General features: G+C 38.3%; 1 protein-coding gene across 1 annotated transcript in view; it reads right to left on the reverse strand.

The window, feature by feature from the left end:
- LOC138013732 (uncharacterized) overlaps positions 1 to 11,651 on the reverse strand; it is a 30,202-nt gene extending 18,551 nt beyond the window's left edge. Inside the window, exons 1-3 of the mRNA XM_068860812.1 lie at positions 10,994 to 11,651; positions 8,927 to 8,986; positions 7,164 to 7,259 (exon numbers count right to left, since the gene is read on the reverse strand). Of these exons, the coding sequence (XP_068716913.1) occupies positions 7,164 to 7,259; positions 8,927 to 8,986; positions 10,994 to 11,651 (814 nt within the window). The remainder of the gene's footprint in view (positions 1 to 7,163; positions 7,260 to 8,926; positions 8,987 to 10,993) is intronic.
- Between the last annotated feature and the right edge of the window lie 8,349 nt (positions 11,652 to 20,000).

The following is a 20,000-nucleotide window of genomic DNA, read 5'->3' on the forward strand; positions in this document are numbered from 1 at the left end:
TATTTTATAAACAATTTAATTTCGGGCTAGCTCCTGAGACCTTCGGGCTAGTAACCTCAAGTAACAGCTTGCCCGAAGGGCAACCTCATCTTTTCATTTTCGTCTCACCCTGCTAGGGTGCCTCAGGGGACGGTGGGTTAAGCCAGTACTAAGTGAGTGCAATTTGTGGTTTTGAAAAAGTTGTTTAGGAATGCTAGAATTTGCTCTCAATAAGTGTTGTAAAGAAGTTGTGGGATTACGTGTTCACAGCATGGATAATAATTAGACTCATATTACATTTACACTGCTCTGCTCTTAATGAGGGGCTCATAACTCTAACCTATTTGAGTACTGTTATGTGAATTATAATAATAATAATAATAATAATAATAATAATAATTATAACATGGCATCTGACAGGATGCGGCGATGCGGATCCGCATAATTCCCTAAAATCCCCATCCTCCGCATAATTACTATATTTTCCGCATAAAACTGAAGAAATGCCTGATATTAGTGATAAAGCAGCTTCTTATCATCCTCACAAACACAAAAGACAAAGAGATTGACTACTTTGAAACGCTTATTTTCCTAAACATTGAAGAAAACACGCCATTTCATTTGCAAGATGAAAGTTTGTAAGCAGTTTCTACGCATTTTTCGGCAATGGGCCTAGACTCTAGTTAAAACGTTTTCATAACAAACCCTCGCCTGTAAATTTTTAAAAAACATGCAACAAGGTATGAAAATTTAGCCGCCAAGTTATAATAGCAAAATTAAATTGATCGTTTGTAAAAGTAGGGAGAATCATTGCGATGAAATTTAACAAAACAAAAGAGGAGCCCACAATAGGTATGTGTAAAAAACCGCTGAAAATGTTGAAAGATCGATGGAATTGATCGTGGTTCAACCACATCACAATTTTGCTCCATATCTCCAAATTGAAACACAATTCATGACGAGAAACAATTTTTTTAAAAAATCGCTTTATTTATTTTAGCAATGCCGATTGCTAACCCTTTTATTTCAACGGTGAAAGCTGGCCGCAAATTGGCGACTCGTCCAGATATCTTAATTGCAAAGGGAAAAATTCAGTCATAAATGCAATTGTATTGGTCTCAATTTCAAGTCCTGATTTACCATAAGCATGTAAATACATTGGACGGGCCTAATTATTAGTTCTACTAGTTGTGCCTTGCGGCAAGTGGCAACGAGGCAAAATTGTTTTATGTCGCTGGAATGTGTGAAAGTTTGACACAGAGGTGAAATTATTTTAATATAAATGAAAGTAGGAAAGGAAGAGTGTGAAGTAACTCTGATAAGAGTCTTGGTCTTGAAGGTATAATTTTCATCACGTTTTTGAAATGTGGAATGTTGAGGGAGTATTACTTAAAAAGCAGTATCTTGTGATGTTGAAGTGTTACATTATGATTACTTGTTGTTTGAGTATTGTTTGAATAAATGTGCACATGAATTTTCGTTTAATTTTTTGTTTCAATCAAAAAAAGATAAATACAACAAACGTATGAAGGTTTTTGACTGAACCCTTGGATATTACATCGACTACACTTTATTTACACACTTTGAGAGTGTTCTGTCTGTGTCCAAATATTAACGTAAAAACATTATACTCTTTGTCCAGAGAACGGTGGATTGCTTTTGCACTGCTGCCATAAAGAATAAGTGACAAAAAAAGCACGCTGCAGTGAACATAAATCATGACAAAATGGTATGCTGAAAGTTAACTATCAGTATAACACAAGCTCAACTATTACAATGGCTTCAAAACTTTCGGCAGTCCCGTGTAGGGAATGTGTTTCATCGGCGCAACTCGAACTTTCACGCACGTGGTGATGAAGGAAAATTATAATAACAATAATAATAACAGCACTGTATTTCACATTGAATGAACCCTGAAAAGCAATGTCTGCTAAGCTAAAGAACCCAACATTTAGTTGTCGGCTTGTAACGGCGATTAACCAGATAATAAATGTATTGAACAACTTGTTGTATTGAACCCCCGCTTTGTCCAAGTTGTGAGTGGTTTTAATTACGCAACGCTGGAGTTCAAGGACAATTTTTTGTGCTATAAGAAGATGTGTTATAGTAATTTGTTCAATTCTTTGATCTGAAGTCTTTAAAAACGTGTCAATCGACGAAAGAAAGCACTGGTTTAAAATTGACAAGCGAACACGCTGGTTCGAAATTGACAATTGAACACGCTTATTTGTCCAACATTACTGCATTTTTCACAAAATTCTTCTGAATCTTCTATGCCCATAAAAGCCTCAGATTCTTAGATAAATTTGGTCTTCTCTCAAAACAGCATTTGTAAGAGTTGTCACCGCTCATGCTCTTGGCCGATTGTAAAATGATGAATAGGGTTTTTTAAAACAAAGGTGGTGGTGGTATTTTGAACTGGAGATTTTGGATCACTAAAACATAGTGAAAAAACAGGAAAAGTTAATAAAAGATTACATGCAATGTGAACTTCTATTAACAAGGTGACGCTATCACTCAGATCACCGAAAGATATAGCAACAAATGAAAAATTAATGTCAATTCAAGACTCCTACTTTCTTTGGAAGGTAAAGCCTGGCTTTTCCTAGCCATTAACCCATTGACCCTTGGGGGGGGGGGGGGGAGAGACTTGCTAGATTATACTCTGTCTAATGCCAGACGATTTTACTACCTACATGTAGTGAGGGGGCAGCTCAGGAGTCAATGGGTTAAACTTAAAATTCACTCTGGAGTCTAAAAGAGATTGTCATTGATCAGTGTAGAATAAGACTTCCCACCACAGGTACATTTCACATTAATTCTCACTCTGGTTAACAGATAATGGGATAGCATTAAATGGATTTACCTGAAGCACCAACTGCTTCTCCACCAGGTGGTTTAGTTGAATTTTCAGGAGTTTGACTGATAGGAGGTTGTACTGCATCACTAGGCCCATGCTGCCCTATTGAGAAATGAGAAATTCAAAAGCCTGTCTCAAAAATAGGCACCTTATAATCATTTTCACATAAATTTCCCGTTAACCTTGATGTGACAAAATCGCAATCACACATGCCAAGCAAATCAATCTAAAAAATGTGACTATAAGTTGTAGAAAAAAGGAGAAGAACAACAACAAAACTTACAACACTTCATTATTTGCCAAACTGCAATTATTGCAACAAGTGCACATGCCTTTTACACTTAAAGATGTATGTGTCTCTGTTTGATTGCGTTAGATCCGAAATAGTCTACACCATTGTATGTTCGAAGAGGAAATAGAATGCCAGCTAGTAATTGCTCAGAATGAAAAACGTTATCTATCAAAAGTCTTCCTGAACAAGGCGTCCCGAAATCTCAAGATGTGTTTGAAATCCCAAGATGTGTTGTGCCAATCCCGCACTGATATTGAAATTGTCTCTTAAAGAAACCGCCAAGGGGGCACTTTTTTCCCCCTTCAAAATCTGGGGGAAAACTCAGAAGGAAGCACACAAGAAGAGATACAGTTTAGTACAAAAATTACAAGCTGAAACACGGATCGTGGAAGGAATTTTATTGTGCGTTTTAAGTTCATTTTAAAGTCACTTTTCAGTCACTCTACTGATGTCTGGGAATTAAAATGTCACAGCGAAAATGTATTAATTCCTACAATAGCTAGCTTTTTTGCCTCAAATCAAAGTCAGATTGATCAGAAAAAACATACAGAAGAAGAAAAGTGTATTAATGAGGAAAAAACAGATGGGACTCAAACCAAACCATCATCTTTCCAGAAAACTTGGTTGTGAGATCACACGTTGCTGGGCTATGAAAAGGAGGCGATGTTCTGCTATTTTTGTCGGAAATCTAAGAAAACAAACCCCTTGGAATCGGAAAAAGGGTGTACAAATTTTAGAACCTCAACTCTCCTAAGACACAATGACTGTAAAGAACACATGGATGCTGTTAATTAGGAAACTATGGGGGATACACTCAGCAACACCATCACAGCGTCATGTTTTTAGAGAACAATGGTCAATCGCAAGCCATTGACACCATTTTCTTAACTTTCTTGTTTCTATTAATTTTTTAATAACAAGTAACAGGTGATAAAATATGTTGTTGTTGTCATGCCTGTTTCCTTGTTTGAACGTAAGAAAACAGAAAAAAATTGACTGTCCCCCTAAAAATGAAAACGTCCCCCACAATTTTAACCAAGGGGACAAACTGTCCCCCAGTGATCAAATCCTAGCTCAAACCCTGGCGGTGTGCAGTTTTTTTGTTTGCAGTGGGCAAGCATTTTCTTTTTTGGTGTGTACAATGACATTTTGTTTGCAGTGTGGGGATTTCTTTTGCTTGCAGCGTGCCGGATTTATTACTGGGTTGCCATAGGCAACCAGTCATAATGTGTGTTGAATTTCGCCGTTTTATTTTTCTTCTTTTTTTCCGTGTTGAGAAAATGGAAAGTTGTGCAATAGGTCTTTCCTGTCACTCCCCTGCTAAGTATTGTCTTTATGCATAGAGTCTTCTGGGCGTATGTTTGCTCGGTTTCAGGGGGTAGTAGAAATGGGTAGCTTTTATCCGGTAGATACAGTAGAATATTTAATTAACCTGCAATGGCGTCGAAAATCATTGTAACGCGAATGGCGTTTTAGTGGATCTTTAAACAGAATATACCCTTATGGAGCTAAAGAATGGAAAGTCAATTGTATAAACAAGACAGGCGGTGAAAGATAAATATCTGGAAGCTTAAAAGCGACGAGTAATGGACTTCGACAACAATTTGATCTCCGTATCGACTGAGTGCGCTTTGTTTCTAAATTGATATTTTATTAATTGTGAGGTTATGTACAAAACTGACACCAAATGGCAAATTCTGTATGAGCTTAAAAAACATTGAGGGAATCAAACGCCTTGAATGCATCTGTACGTGTTTACTGAAGTCGCATTGTCGTCAGTTGTCTGGCTATTTACATTTATTTTGTACTCAACTCTGCAGAGTCTTCAGGTAAAACATAATTGGAAGTGTGACAGTGAAGATTTATTTGAAAGAAAGCTTGTTCTCGTTAGTCAAGAAAGAAAGAAAGAAAGCTTGTAGTCCATTTTTTGCTTCATTATTTAAGGAAAAGATTCTTCAGAAAAGGATTTGATCCTGAATTTATTTTGTTGCGTATAGTTGATATGATGCTAATTAGGTTTTTCTGTTTTCACGCACACAGTGAAATAGGAAGGATTTTTTGCCTCTAATAGCAAATATGCAGTTTGTTTCAATCAAATCTTTCGCTGGAAAAGCTTTCTGTGACATTTTCGGCCTTTAACGATGAAATGATGTATGAAGTGGTTAGGGTTAGTTGGGTACATAACCTTTGTTGATTCATCGCATTGTGCATTGTTCAGATCAACAAATTTGCATACGTGGGTTGAAATTGACACCCCGTGAGAAGTTTTCATAAAGATGACAGGAAGTCCTGTTCTTTCTGGCAAACGATTTTAGGTAGCTATAGTTTTTAATGTCAGAAAAAGGTCTGTTTTGTCACTATGGCGTAAAACGAAGTTTTTTTTTTATGAAGACAAGTTCCTGGTTAATCCAGTTTATTGCTACCACTTCTAAGATTTTTCAACAATATATGCTACGACTTCTACGATTTTTCAACAATATTATTATATCGCTTTAGTCTAACCCAAAAACATTCAGATATAGTATCTTTATTAACCTTTTCCTTCCCTTTCGTGTTTGTCAGCATTATGATTTGTGATAGTTTGCAAGTATGTTTTTGCATCTCATAGATGTTCAGGTTTCCTGACCTGACTGATGGAAGTTCCTTGGCTAAAAAGTGTGTTGTTTTACTCTGAAAACGTTGAACGATTAACATTCCTCTCTGTAGTTCATTGTAAACAAGAACATAGACAGAAGGTGATCACATGCACCTTTGTGGTTGCCTAGCACGTGATCAATTTCTTCTTTTTGACAGAACATTGACCTTTAATTCCTCTTGATTCAAGGAAGTCAGGGAATGCTGAAATTTTAGTGTTTTTACAATCTATTGCCATTAATCTTTCCCTGAGAACTGGAAATTCAGAGTTTTATACACAAAGTATGTTATTTTTTTCTTGATCTGTCTTTTGGTTACCCTGGCTGCCAGAGGAATTTTTTTCAAGGGGGGCGAGAATACTCCTCAACTCCAAATCAATGGTGGTCCGTTGGCCAGAGCGTTCTCTCCAACCTTGAAAAAAACATTCCTCTGTCACCCAAGGTATCTTTTACTTTGCCATTAACGTTAACTCCCGGCTTATACGTTACTTTTTGGTGCAAACCTTAAGGATCTCCGGACGGATTTTTCGCACGTTGCCAAGGAATTGAAATGTTACTTCCGGAGACTGCCGCCATCACATCGTGAGCTGACCGGAAAACCCACTCACAACCAAAAATCAGGGCACGAACTGTCGTTTGTATCCAAGGTTTTTCCTCACCCTCTCTCGCGCTCATTCTCAGATCAACTGCGCATGCGTATACGAACAGACTTCCAGTTTGAGAAAAGGCTAAATTTCCAGCGGTTTTTAAATTGAATTTTTTTTTTCATATGGCACGCTTCACCCCCAAAATTATACAGAATATAGCTAAGCATTGATTTTTTCAAATCATATTTTTTGAAAATGTTATGGGTATTTCAGTATTGTTTATCTCTTTAAAACAACATTTTTCAAAATAAAAAGAAAGCCATGCTTGGCTGGATGCAAAAACAAATACAAATTATCAAACCACTGATTAAATACCCAAATTGTGTAGCAGGTAGACAAATTTAGAGTTTTCTTTTATTGGTCACGTGATCACGGGCGTGGCATGACGGCATCATATTTAGGGTCATTGGTTTGCAAAAGTTGGAAACTGACCAAAGTAATGCCAAATTCTCTCAAATTACTTTTAAAACCATTACATCCTTAGCAATGCACCCCAAAAAACAGGTCAGTGGGCCCTTAACCCATTGATCCTTGGGGGTGAGACTTACTAGATTATACTCTGTCTAATTCCATACAAATTTACTCCTCAGTGGGGGGGCAGCTCAGGAGTCAATGGGTTAAACTTAAAATTCACTCTTGAGTCTAAAAGAGATTGTCATTGATCAGTGTAGAATAAGGTTTCCCACAACAGGTATTTCACATTAATTCTCACTCTGGTTAACAGATAATGGGATAGCATTAAATGGATTTACCTGAAGCCTCAACTGCTTCTCCACCAGGTGGATTAGTTGAATTTTCAGGGGTTTGACTGATGGGAGGTTGTACTGCATCACTAGGCCCAGGCTGCCCTGTTGAGAAATGAGCAATTAATCAGATTCAAAAGCCTGTTTCAAAAATAGGCACCTTATAATCATTTTCACATTCCTGTTAAACTTGATGGGACAAAATCACAATCACACATGCCAAGCAAATCAATCTAAAAAATGTGACTGTAAGTTGTAGAAAAATGGAGATGAACAACACTTCATTATTTGCCAAACTGCAATTATTGCAGCAAGTGAACATGCCTTTTACACTGAAAGAAGTATGTGTCCCTGTTCAGGCCACAAACACCACAAACTGTCCCTCCTACTCTTCACAGAAAGTGTGTCGGCTCTTTCCTCTCCCAGAAAGTTTTATGACCACTGAAATACTGTAGTAAAGGCGACTGTAAAAATCAAACCCGATAAATGATCTAATTTTTGTTGTAGTGCATTCACTACACACTATGTCACCAGGTTTGTAAGTGTGAGTGATTGAGTGAGTGATTGTAAGTCCATGGTGGCAAATAGGCCTGTAGCGCGTGCATAACTCACAAACATAAACAGGTCTACTGGAAGCAAGCTTGAGTTTCAACAAAATGACCTCCAAAATCGGCATGAATTTGTGATGCCGATGAATAATAAGGCAGCTGCTATTTCCAAAACGATGGAATTACCTGGTGATAAACAAGCTCATCTAGGAGAGTGAATTTTTGACTTTGCAGACTCAAGAGTTGGACTATTGTGATCTTTGTGTTGAATTTGCACTTTTCTTGTCAATCTTTAAAACACTTGAAAGAAAAAAAAACCAAACTAACAAAAACAAAAACCCAGTGTCTAGCCATCATTTTGACATGGATGTATCCTTTGTTTCGAGTAACCATGCGAGGCAACTTGATCATGGTGCCCGCTGAATTCAATGTCACTTCCGAATTGCGATATACTTGTGCAGCCAAAAGTACAATACAAAAATTGACCTGGATTTAGTACTCTACTAGAAACCACATTTCTTCTCAGGGGGCTATTTAAATATGACATCTACCACGACATATGTCCAGGTTTGAATAAGTGTCTACCACAGCACTATAATGGCATTCAGTAGCAAAACAATATCGTGTACTATTAGAGCTACATATTACGCAAAGATAACTTGAATCTCCTGAAAGACAAAACGCAGCTGAGCACGATCAGTTGAAAATTATAAAGCACCGTGTTACTGCACTACCACACGTACGCACTGCGTGCCTATCTTTTAGATCAATACTCAGGCCTAACAAGAGCTCCTTCAGTAATAACTTGATCACACACTCCTCTATCATAAGACTGAAGACTTGTGGCAGCTAGGCCATTAAAGTGCACTTAATCCCCACAATTTATTTTGCTGCTAACAGATATGCATGTCTTTAAGACTTATTGTGCTACAAGTCCAACAATCACACTAATCCAAAACTATTCTTTCGCTCTTGGATTGTCACGTCCTCTGACTTGACAACAAAATGACTTGAAATAAAACATAAATCAAAGACCTGGAACTCTTTTTTTTTTTCTTTTTTTGTTTTTGGAATTCTTATTTAGTATACAGTAAATAGAAGTTACGTATTAAAATTATTATTATTATTATTATTATTATTATTATTATTATTATTATTATTATTATTATTAAACTTTATCACTTCTTGACCATACTTTCAAAAACCACTTTTTGTTAGCCTTACCTCTACCATCAGCATTTATTCTTGCTTCACAAAAGGGATAAACACTTGCCTCTTGTTCTCCTTAAAATTAACATACAGTTTGTAACAAAAGGAAACATAATTCAAATATACATGTAGCAATTCATTTTAACAAGGTGGCTTGTGATACTTTTGTAAACAGTAAAAGAAATATCTTAATAAGTCTTGATGCGAAAGACCTTTTTTTCCACCCCACAAAATTGTAGTTAACTACCAAAGCCCACCCTGCCATGTTCAGTACTTGGATGGATGCCTTAAATTACCCTACTAACACAAAGTGTTGCTAGCACAGGAAAAGCCAAGATTTCTCACGAAGTAGAAAGATTTCTCAAATGGTTAAAAAAAAAAGCTTAACTCAGTGACTTCTGGAGTGAGACTTAACAGATTTTACTCTGTCTAATGACACACTATTTTACTTGTCAACTTGTGGCATCCTAGGGTGCCTCAGAGGACAGTGGGTTAAGCCAGTACTGAGTGAGTGCAATTTTGTGGTTTTGAAAAAGTTGTTTAGGAATGCTAGAATTTCCTCTCAATAAGTGTTGTAAAGAAGTCGTGGGCTTACGTGTTCACTATATTAATAATAATTAGACTTACACTGCTCTGCTCTTAATGATTGAGGGGCTCATAACTCTAACCTATTTGGTACTGTTATGTGAATAATAATAATAATAATAATACGAAGAAGAAGAAGAAGAAGAAGAAGAAGAAGAAGAAGAAGAAGGGTCTTTTTTATTTTTGTTAAGATAAACTAATCTATTTACAAAGGCAGACTTTATTTGAAATGCTACATATTCAGTTACAGAATCAAGCACATTTTTTGCAGAGATTTTATGAACAGTTCTGTTTTGAAAGGATTTATGAAATGAAGCAGGTGAATATTGGCAAATAATTTAGAGTCTTGCTTATTTAAAGGTCCTTAATGAAAACAGGATAACAATAAAAGAGACATTTAACACATCTTATATGTGAGAAGATCAGACTCAGACAAGCCATAAATAGTTGAAGAAGGCAAATGACATGAATGAGATCTACACGGATTGTGTAGAAGGCAGACTGAAAATCAACCTTTAACAAAATATCGCCAAAAGTACATGTAGCTGGAAATAATTTTACAATTTAATTCGCATTCTCTATAATGGTATATTTATTTCCTCAGATATTGTCACAGTATTCGTTTCCGAATGTGCTCTGTCTGCATGTTCTTTTGTTTATTATGAAGAATTAATTACAAAATTATTGCAGGTAGGTTGGTGGGGAAACAAATATAACCATGTGGCAGCCATTTTTAGGAGCTCAGACAAATCACTAATGATATATTACTGTATGTGTCGGGGAACACGTTAACCCCTTAAGGCCCATTGAAGCCCATTGAAGCGACCATTGACGAGGAAAATTGTCTGGCATTTGACAGCGTAAAATCAACTGGTGTTAGACAGAGTAAAATCAGCAAGTGGCCATTGGGAGTTAAGGGGTTAAATTAATAAGGCCTCTCAAATCACTGTGACATTGGCCTTGTCGTCATTTCTGGCTGGTTTGCAAAGTATTGGTCATACATTTGCATACAGTTGGATTCAATTCAAAGTTTTCAATTCACATAGTTATCATGCACCTATGTCATGAAAGAATCATTACTCTGGATTTCCTTATTTGTCCAACATTTCTGCATTTTTCACAAAACTTTTCTGAATCTTCTATGCCCATGAAAACCTCAGATTCTTAGATAAATGTGGTCTTCTCTCAAAACAGCATTTAATGTAAGAGTTGTCACCCCTCATACTCTTTGCCGATTGCAAAATAATGAATAGGGTTCCAAAAATGAAAGGTGGGTCTAAGACACAGGACACAATATTCCACAGGTCAAGACTAGATGTGCGTGCTCCATTGATGAACAACTAAGCCAAACCTGAAACAACGCATTTGTAAAGTGACCAGGGCTAGGTGATCTACTATTAGTCTTGTTTATTAATCTGTAGCACCATGACATGCACACTGACCTGTGACCTGTGTTTTAATAGGACCCGCCAAAAAATAAAGCCCAGCTAAACTCACCAAATATTTCACTTGTGACAAAATGCGGACAAAGTTCTCCTTCCCTACTGAGTCCCACTACTCCTACAACACACCATCGGCCACTGTTGCGGGGCGAGATCTTTTTCTTTCTGACAATAATTGGAGCTCCAAGCACAGAAGACAATGAGAGCCCCAGCTTCTGCTTGTCCTTTTCACTTGTCACTAGTTTATGCGTGTTAGTGTCTAATTTCAGTGTACGTTTCTCAGACCCAACAAAGTAATAAGCCTCCAAGTCTTCTTCTTGTTCGAAAGGTTTAAAAGCAATAATGAACTTCTTCGACGAAAGTGAGGCAAAAATAGAACCCGCTGGAAGAAACGAGAAATGACCAAACGTCTCAACGGTTGAATTCGAATCGACTGGAGCCGAGTATTTTCCCAAGTGTTTACTTGAAAAGCGATTCACTTGAGCTGGTTTGTTTAACAAGTCTTTGGTTACACCAGACCAAGTCACAAAATGCGCCACTTGCTTCTCATCTTTTTTGACGTAGACAGAACAGGCCATTCCTTTAGTTTCGTAAATACCTTGAATCTCCTGCTTCCTCACGTCATATATAGCCTTAAACGGATCAACGTCTTCGCTATACACTTCACCTTCACCAAACAGTGACCAAGAGCTCCCACTCCTTCTGTTTGCCATTGTCGTTCAAACAGGGAGGCCGAATGTTCTTCTTCCACTTCTACTGCGAGCAGTCTCTCTTTTGCGCTAGAATCGGCTTAACTGCAGAATATTCTACCCTTAATTAATTTTGGTGTGGATACGCGGATACGCAGTGGAAACATCGAGCTCAGTGGATACGCGGGTACGTGGATACGCAGAATACGCACTCGTTTCCTGGTTCCCAGTATTTCTCCCTTTTAGCGGCGCCAAACAAAAAGAGCGAAGGACACATCCTCGGAGACCCAGGGGCAGATCGCGGAGGCAAGGAGAAGTCTAAACGGGCGAAAGAAAATGGCGACGAAGAAAAGCATAGAAGGGCGAGAAGAGCCCTGGGGACATGTTCTTACCAGACCAGTTCCAAACAGTCGGCGTAATTCTGAATTCTGATTGGTTCCAGAAATTCTTTATGTTTTTCTGCTCAATCATGGATAGCTTCAATCAGGGGTCAGCAGGCCGTCAAGTCGCTTCGTGGCTTCTTACACAAAAATCACTTGATCGCCTTTAAAAATACTCGCCTGGGTTTGCTCGACGGTTAGAAATGTGGCAATCAATCACAGCACAAAAATGTACAGGGAATCGTTCGGAATATCGGCGGAAAAATACGCTGGACCTTTTGCAGCCGGTATCATTACAGTGGCGTGTTTCCGAGTGTGCGAGATTTGTTTAAAGATGTCCTCCCCGATTCACCTAAAATATGATCTAACAATTATTTTTATTCTGCCCCCTTTTCCTGGTCGAGGTATTTCTAGATTTCTTGCATTAATTGCTGTGGCTAAAACGTTGCTAATCTCGACAAATTCTTGATCGCACTGACCACACTGGTATGTCGAGCACGCAGCACAACTTTATTTCAATGCGACAACAGTCGACGACTGTTGTTGACTGTGTTCTTAAGTTTTTGTTAACAAAAAGAGAAAGCGAAAACTTCATGGTGAATTTTTGAGAATATTTTTGAGAATATTTTCAAAAAATCCAGGCAGATGATGGTCTTTCTCGTGCGTTTTTTTTTGTGTGACACTTGTCACATAAGGGTGGAATCAATCTCGAAAAAAAAGTCCTTATTTGCCATTTCAGCAAACCACTTGTTGAAAAGGAGACAAATTCCCTTTGAAAATGTACCAATTAAGGCAATTCCATCATCCTCGGTGATGTCTTGTCCTAGTGAGTTAAAAAATCACCATGAGGAAAGCACCCAAACACAAAATGAAGTTGCCATTGCTTTCCAAAATCAAGAAAAGAAACATCCGTCAAGGTATGCACATTTCCAATAATTATGTATACATGCACAAACTGTATGTGGATGTAGAAACACATGTTTTATTATACTGACAGCGTACTAGGAAATAAAATTTGCCATCGTTGTAATGGCATATCCATAAGTTTCAAGTTTATTGCAAATTACTTAGTTCAACTTATCACAAAAGATGCCATATCGTTATCCTTTGGAGGCTCAGAACAGGTGTTCAGCCGAGCGCTCCGGCTTAATGCCACACATACCACCTGAGCCACTCCAGAGGATAATGAATCAAGATTAATACAACCGGAAATAGAGTTTGCTGGATTTGGTCAAGTTTATCTCAAAAGTTCGTCCAGTGTCCTTACCTGATATGTTTGGAAACAATTGAGAGGCGTTATTTTGCATTCTTAAAGTAAATTTTCAAAAATTTATCCGGTGGAATTTTTTTCATCTTTCAGCTTTTTCATAAATATTTCAAATTCTACTTCAGTTTATAGTTCTTTCACACATCATGTACTGGGTCAGCCGTTTTTATACTAGAGACGCATAATCCGTCCAGACGAATCATGCGTCTGTTATGTTATCCGTCTGGTGTAAAGACGGGACGAACTATATGAGACGCATAATTTGTCTTGGACGAACTTGGGCAAACATTTCTTCTGCGTCTGTTAAATTCGTCCAGTATAAAGACGGGCACTAGACGCATAATGCGTCTGAACGAACTTTCCAGTTTAGTGCGTCTTCGAAGACGCACTAAAATAGATTCTTCGTCCAGACGCATAACGCGTCTTGTGGCCGTCTTTATACTAGACGAATTTAACAGACGCAGAAAACTGTTTGCCCAAGTTCGTCCCAGACGAATTATGCGTCTCTAGTATAAAAACGGCAATTTGTGATATGGTTTTGCCTGAGTATAATATTTATGCTAATTTCAAAACCCAAGCAGCTGTACACAGTTGAACAACAATAATAATAATCATTGTTGTTGTTCAACTGTGTCCACGTACATACTTGTATAACTATGGAAAGCGTATGCTGTTTCCTTCTTTCTGTGGGAAATATGAATTAGAAAATCAAATCAGTTTAATAATGGTTCATTTTTGCAGTTCTATTTTGTTTCCCTAAACTCAAATATTGAGCTACTTTTTCTGATGTGTCCAATAAAGCTGATAAATTAACAAAAAATATTGAAACAATGTGAATTAATTATTACAAGTTGTCACATTTTTGGGATCTTTGCTGAAAAGAGAAATTTCAGGGCAAGAGTTATTGAAATCCAAAAAGAAAATTGGGGGTCACCACGCATTTTTCGAAGATAATTAATCAACAATATTTGTAAAAAGCTTTAAAATACAAAGCAATGTATGGCATTTCCAAATTCAAGCTTAATTACGTATCTCTAAAAAGAGCGTGGTTACCCTTATTTTGGATACCAAGAACACTTGCTGAGTTCTGCTTTCTCCGCATAGTTTTGAACCGCGCAAAAATATCCCTGTATTAATAAGCACTGTCGATAGGAAATCCGAGTATCTCGAGATGCGCAGAACGCATGCGCAATAACAATAGTAGGCACCGTCCTTAAATAATCCTGCGATAGAATATCCCTCCAGCTACGCACGCTAAGAGTCACAATACAACGTGACAATGCAATGTAACTCTGATCGACCCACTGAACAATTGTATCAGCAATGAAATCCGAGAACTTTGCACATGAAGGAGAGTTCTCAAACAGAATAGGTGGGGGCGAAGGCATGTCAAACGACTGTTGTTTGAACGTCCCTCTGAAATGCCGGAAAAAATGTTCTATCCGGACTCCGTGCTGGATAATCTCTGACAAATCCACGTTGTTGCGATTATCGAAATCTGCCAAGAGATGTTCACAGCGGAGAGAGTGGCAGTGGATAGTACCAGCCCTGAAATATTTTGGGACACGAAATCGCAGGTTGCTAACGAACCCCAGCTCGGGGCGAGAGGACACATATCTGCCGATACCAAGGGGCCAACGAAACGCTTGGTTCCCTGTGTTGAACTACACAGCGGAGTATGTTCAAAAGGTTTTGTGCCAACAGCGGCCATAATACGCAAGATGAACGAACTGTGATTTTCCCCACAAATGAACAAAAACGACGAATAAACCAAAAGCTTAACGAAAAAATAATAATAATAAAATAAAACAGGGAACCCAACTCTTCGTTGACCCCAGCCCTGAACGAGGTCCAGAGTGGTGTGGAACACTGAGAAGGAACCCCAGGGTCAAAGAAGGGATAGGGTCCAAAAACTAATGTGGACAAGCAAAATGTACCGCAAACAGCCATAGAAGTGAACAAGACAACCCGTGATATATGGATAAACAATTTTAGTTTATTCATTATTATTATCATTCCAAGTCAGCTCAGCGTCTTTCCAAATCGTATTAGACGAAATAAGTAGAGGGAACCACGCCCCAGCTTTGACCAACACGCCCTCGGGTTCCAGGCATCATGCTTTGAGGGGCCCTGCAAGACCGGGCGAGCGTTGAAAACGGCCACAATTAAAGCACTGGATTTGGGGGTACGGGGAGAAAGAACCAGCCCTGCTACGCGGAGCAGTTGTGCGCATGTGCTGTGGCATCTCGGAAGAACTCTTTAAGTTTTGCTACTTTGGCGCGTATAGGGTCTCCTAACAACCTCAGCATCAGGTCCAACTCTCGAGAACTGAGGACATCCCAACGCACCCATATCTCATCGAGTGCGGCTGCATAGTGGTCCGCCTTTGTATGGCCTTGAGCACGCGCTAACCGCACAAGGGCTTGGTAAGGTCCAACGCCTCAAATCGATCGAACGCCTGTATGGGGCGGTTGAGACAAAAAAACACGAATACGTTCCCGCTTTAACCCAGGGGAATATTAACAATATGTGAGATATGAACGAGTAACTGAAGCAGAGCTAGCGCATTAATGATCGCCAATAACATAATACATTCGGAAACAAAAATGCCTGTACATCACAATTGACATGGCAAGAGGGTCATGTAGCAGCTCTCGTAACGTATCTTGTGTTTGGCTCGCTAACCTAGCCAAAAACAAAGGACTACACAATTGAAACAATGACTTAGACTTATAAACAATAGAAGCTTCTTACAATACCAAACATAGCAGCTTACGAGAGCTGCTACACTGCTGTGGTAAGACGGCGAACAGTAAGTGACGACTACTACTGTAAGAATACTCCAGAGGATTATAGTAAAGAAAAAACAAACGCCTTGGCCTAAACGGTGGCAGTAAAGCCTGCATAATAATGTGCTGAAATACTCTCTTGTTAACTGCGGCATGATTCCAACCAGTAAAACATATAAACTGAACCCATCCACTTAAAAACAAAGTTTAACCACAAACGTTCTCCGTTTTCTAGTCGTAAGTAAAGCTTAAAACTTGCTGGACAACCAAAACTCTCCGCCTTCTAGAGGTATGAGACTAACGACACAGAATAATACTTAAGGTAATTCCCTTGAAATTCTTCTACTATCAAACACTTTTTTGGAAACTTGGCATAATTAACATTCATGATATAAACGTTAAAAAAATGCAATAAAAAAAATGGGGTCACCGTGCTTGTTTACGCGTCAGCAGGCTCTTAAAATAGGGTATTTTTACTGGTTGTGCGTTTAAAATTCGAATCACCTTCATACAGAATTAAGTCTTCGTTACTTGAAATTTATTTTGAAAATAAAACTTCTTTTATTCACATACGCAGTATTGCTTCATTTACGCCGTTTTTGATTGCTTGGTTGTGGGAATAGTGCACTCTTTGGGACAGTTCCGTGGTTAGCTTAAAGTCCTCGCCTTGGTCGAAATACACCCAGTACGGAACTGTTTTCCAAAAAAATTCATGTTCTACTATCAAACTTTTTTTCTTCTTCAAATATGTTCTTTATTAGATTGTTCTTAGGAAATACCTGATAAAAATATCGGGGGTCACCGTGCTTGTTTGAGAGAAAAAGAGCATTTACTTCGCTATCGGGCTTAGTTTTAGGGAAATCTCTTCCCTTTTGTATGCGCACGTGCTCATGAGCGCGACGCGAAAATCGTGAGCAGTAGAGATGCGCAATGCAATACCAAGGAATTACCTTAAACTCCTTACTTTACCACTAAGTGGTAATACAACTAGCCCGTGAAGACAAGGTAACATATTCTCGGTCAACGAATAGTGGCTATTACTGAATATTACACATTAACCTGCTAAAGATTTTCAAGGATAGGCGCAATGCTCCTCGCCTACTAGCGGTAACGAGTGCAAGAAATTCTAAGAAAAATGAATAGTTTAGCTTCTCGCCAACTGGCGGTATCCAAATGCACTACTTGCTAATTAGCGGTGCAGCATAAAACTTTGTCCCTCGCTAACTTGTGGTATCATATAAAGCTCGTTTCTCGCCAACTAGCGGTATTAAAACTCGTTCCTCGCCAACGAGCGGTATAAGTAAGTAACTTTATTTCAACTCGGGTTGATGAGGCTGATTAGGCCCTAGCAAATACATGCTAATATGCCGAGAAAAGTGAAATAAATAAATAAATAAATAAATAAATAAATAAATAAATAAAAATTGTATATGTATATATACATGATCAATTAATAACTAACATTCTAACTATATCAATAAATAAACAATCCTAACTCTTAAAATTCTCACAATGAATCATAGAAATCTTTACATTACAGATGTAGTTCTCTCACAGCCTTCTTAAATTCCTTAAGAATTTTCGTTGAACGTAATTTATCCGGTAAAGAACTCCACACTTTGGCACCAATAAAAGTTGTAGATTTTAGGCCAAAGTTTGTAGTTTTCTTACGTGGGACAACTAGCTTGTTGGTACCTCTCAAGCACTTCACATTATTACGTACGACGAACAAGTCACTTATATATCCCGGTAACATACCGTTAACAGCTTTAAAAATTAATATAGCAATGTCCTGTAGGCGACGATTGGACAAAGTTAAGCCGTAGTCATCATCACCATGAAGGGGCACCCGTTTGTTGTCGACACACCTTAGAGCTCTCACATTAAGCCTTTCCAGCTTCTGCTTATCAGACTCATTACAATTATTCCAGATCGCAGAACAGTAAGTAAAATAAGACATTACATACGAGTTGTAGAGGCACACCTTCGAAGAGAATGAAAGCGTGGGTGAACAGGTCTTCTTTGCTTTCCAAATTTTTACTTACAATCCATGACACCCCCCCCCCCCCCTTCCCTTTAAGTAGCATTCGATGTAATAAATCAAAAACAATTTTTTTCCAGACACCGAGAAACAGATGAAAGCACGAGGTCGTAGGCCGAGTGCTTTTATTGTTTTGAGGTGTCTGGAAACCCCGGTCAAACACGACGCATGAGTTTTTAATATGGCTTCTAAAACTATTCAAACTTCTTTTAGTAATTAGGGGGTATTGTTTCAGTGCTCTAATTTCCCATGAGATTATCTATTTTAAAAATAATCAGAATGTGGGAAATTTGTTGATGTTCGTTTTAAGTCATGGGGGAGTGAAGATGACCGAGTGAAGGTGACGGAGTCTTTCGCAGTGAATACCGAAAGCCATTTTCGTTCTCCAAAAAGTTGGGAAGAAGAATCAAAGTTGTTGCAACGGAGTATTCTTAGACTTACAAGACTAAATGGGTGATAAAAGGTAAGACAAGAGACAGTATTTATAAGCTACTGTAGGTTCAATGCAAGATACTATTTTTGTGGATGACTACATTTATTAGAATTCTTGGTTTCTATCTGACGTCACAGCGGCCATGTTGGTTGGTAAGAACAATGGACTAGCATCCCATCCAGGGGGGAGTAGAAATACTCCTAGTTGCTTCATGCTACATTAACCGGAAATAAGCGCCCGCCTGATGGGCCACTAGACTCGTAGCAGACTTTACCTTTTCTTTTTATAGACATTTCATCTGTAAAGTTATCTGTTTGTGGGCGTAAAATATAACTGTAGCTCTAAAATGCGTTATTAAGATCCTTAATATAAGAAAGGAATTTGAACTACAGGTGTTCATTGGCAGTTCTAAAACTCATTAATAATTCATAAGTTTGATAGCCAATAAAAAATGGCTAAATTCGTCACGTGCATGAGTTTTGATACCCAATTAAAACACAGATGAAAACACAGATGAAAACCACACGTGTTTCGGATCACATATCATCTGTCTTCTCATTGGACATCAAGATTTATGGATCAAATTAATCAGCTTCACTGCCAATTAATTTTTTTTTTCATTGACAAAAATTTTTGCATCTTCAATAAAATACAGGAAGATTTAAAAAGATCGATCTATATTCTTGGTTTGCACCCACGTGACACGGCGGCCATGTTGGTTGGTAACACAATGCAATTTCTTTTCGCAGAATTTGCATAATAATAAAGTTTAGTTCCCAGCGGAGAGACAGGTTATCAGAGGGTTCTCCCCAGCATTAAATTTGCCGGTACCCATTTATACAACAGGGGGAAGAAAGGCACTGTGAGAGTAAAGTGTCTTGCCCAAGAACACAACAAAATGCCCCCCGAACCAGGACCACTCGATCCGGAGTCGAGCGCACTAACCATGAGGCCACCGCGCCTCCTAAATAAAATGTCTATACCAAGCGGCAGGTACAAAATACAGGTCACAGGTCATTGATTTACCAATACAGAAAGTATCCTAAACATTCATAAACGCTAACTTTAGGCCTAAGGTTACCTTTTATGAATATTTAGGATACTTTCTGTATTGGTAAAACAATGACCTGTGACCTGTGTTTTGTACCTGCCGCTATATCAAGTAAAGACTTGGATCAAGAAGATCCACATACCTAACTTGCGACAACAAATGAATACGGCTAGAACAATTATTGCTATAGCTTCCCACAAAAAAAAAAACAAAGACGGATGCGAAGCCCACTTTCTCCATTGTAAGCGAAATTAAATGTTTAGACCCCATTTGTTCAAAAGATGGATAGCGGTATTCGCCGAATATCCATCTTTTGAAAAACTAGGGCCAGAGTGATAATAATAATGCTTCGGAATTTACATCATCCTAGCGTTGATAGATGAACGGCAACCAGTGAGAGCTGGTAAGGAGT

This window comes from Montipora capricornis, chromosome 1 (genome assembly GCF_036669925.1).
Source record: "Montipora capricornis isolate CH-2021 chromosome 1, ASM3666992v2, whole genome shotgun sequence".
In the NCBI taxonomy this organism is placed as follows: domain Eukaryota; kingdom Metazoa; phylum Cnidaria; class Anthozoa; order Scleractinia; family Acroporidae; genus Montipora; species Montipora capricornis.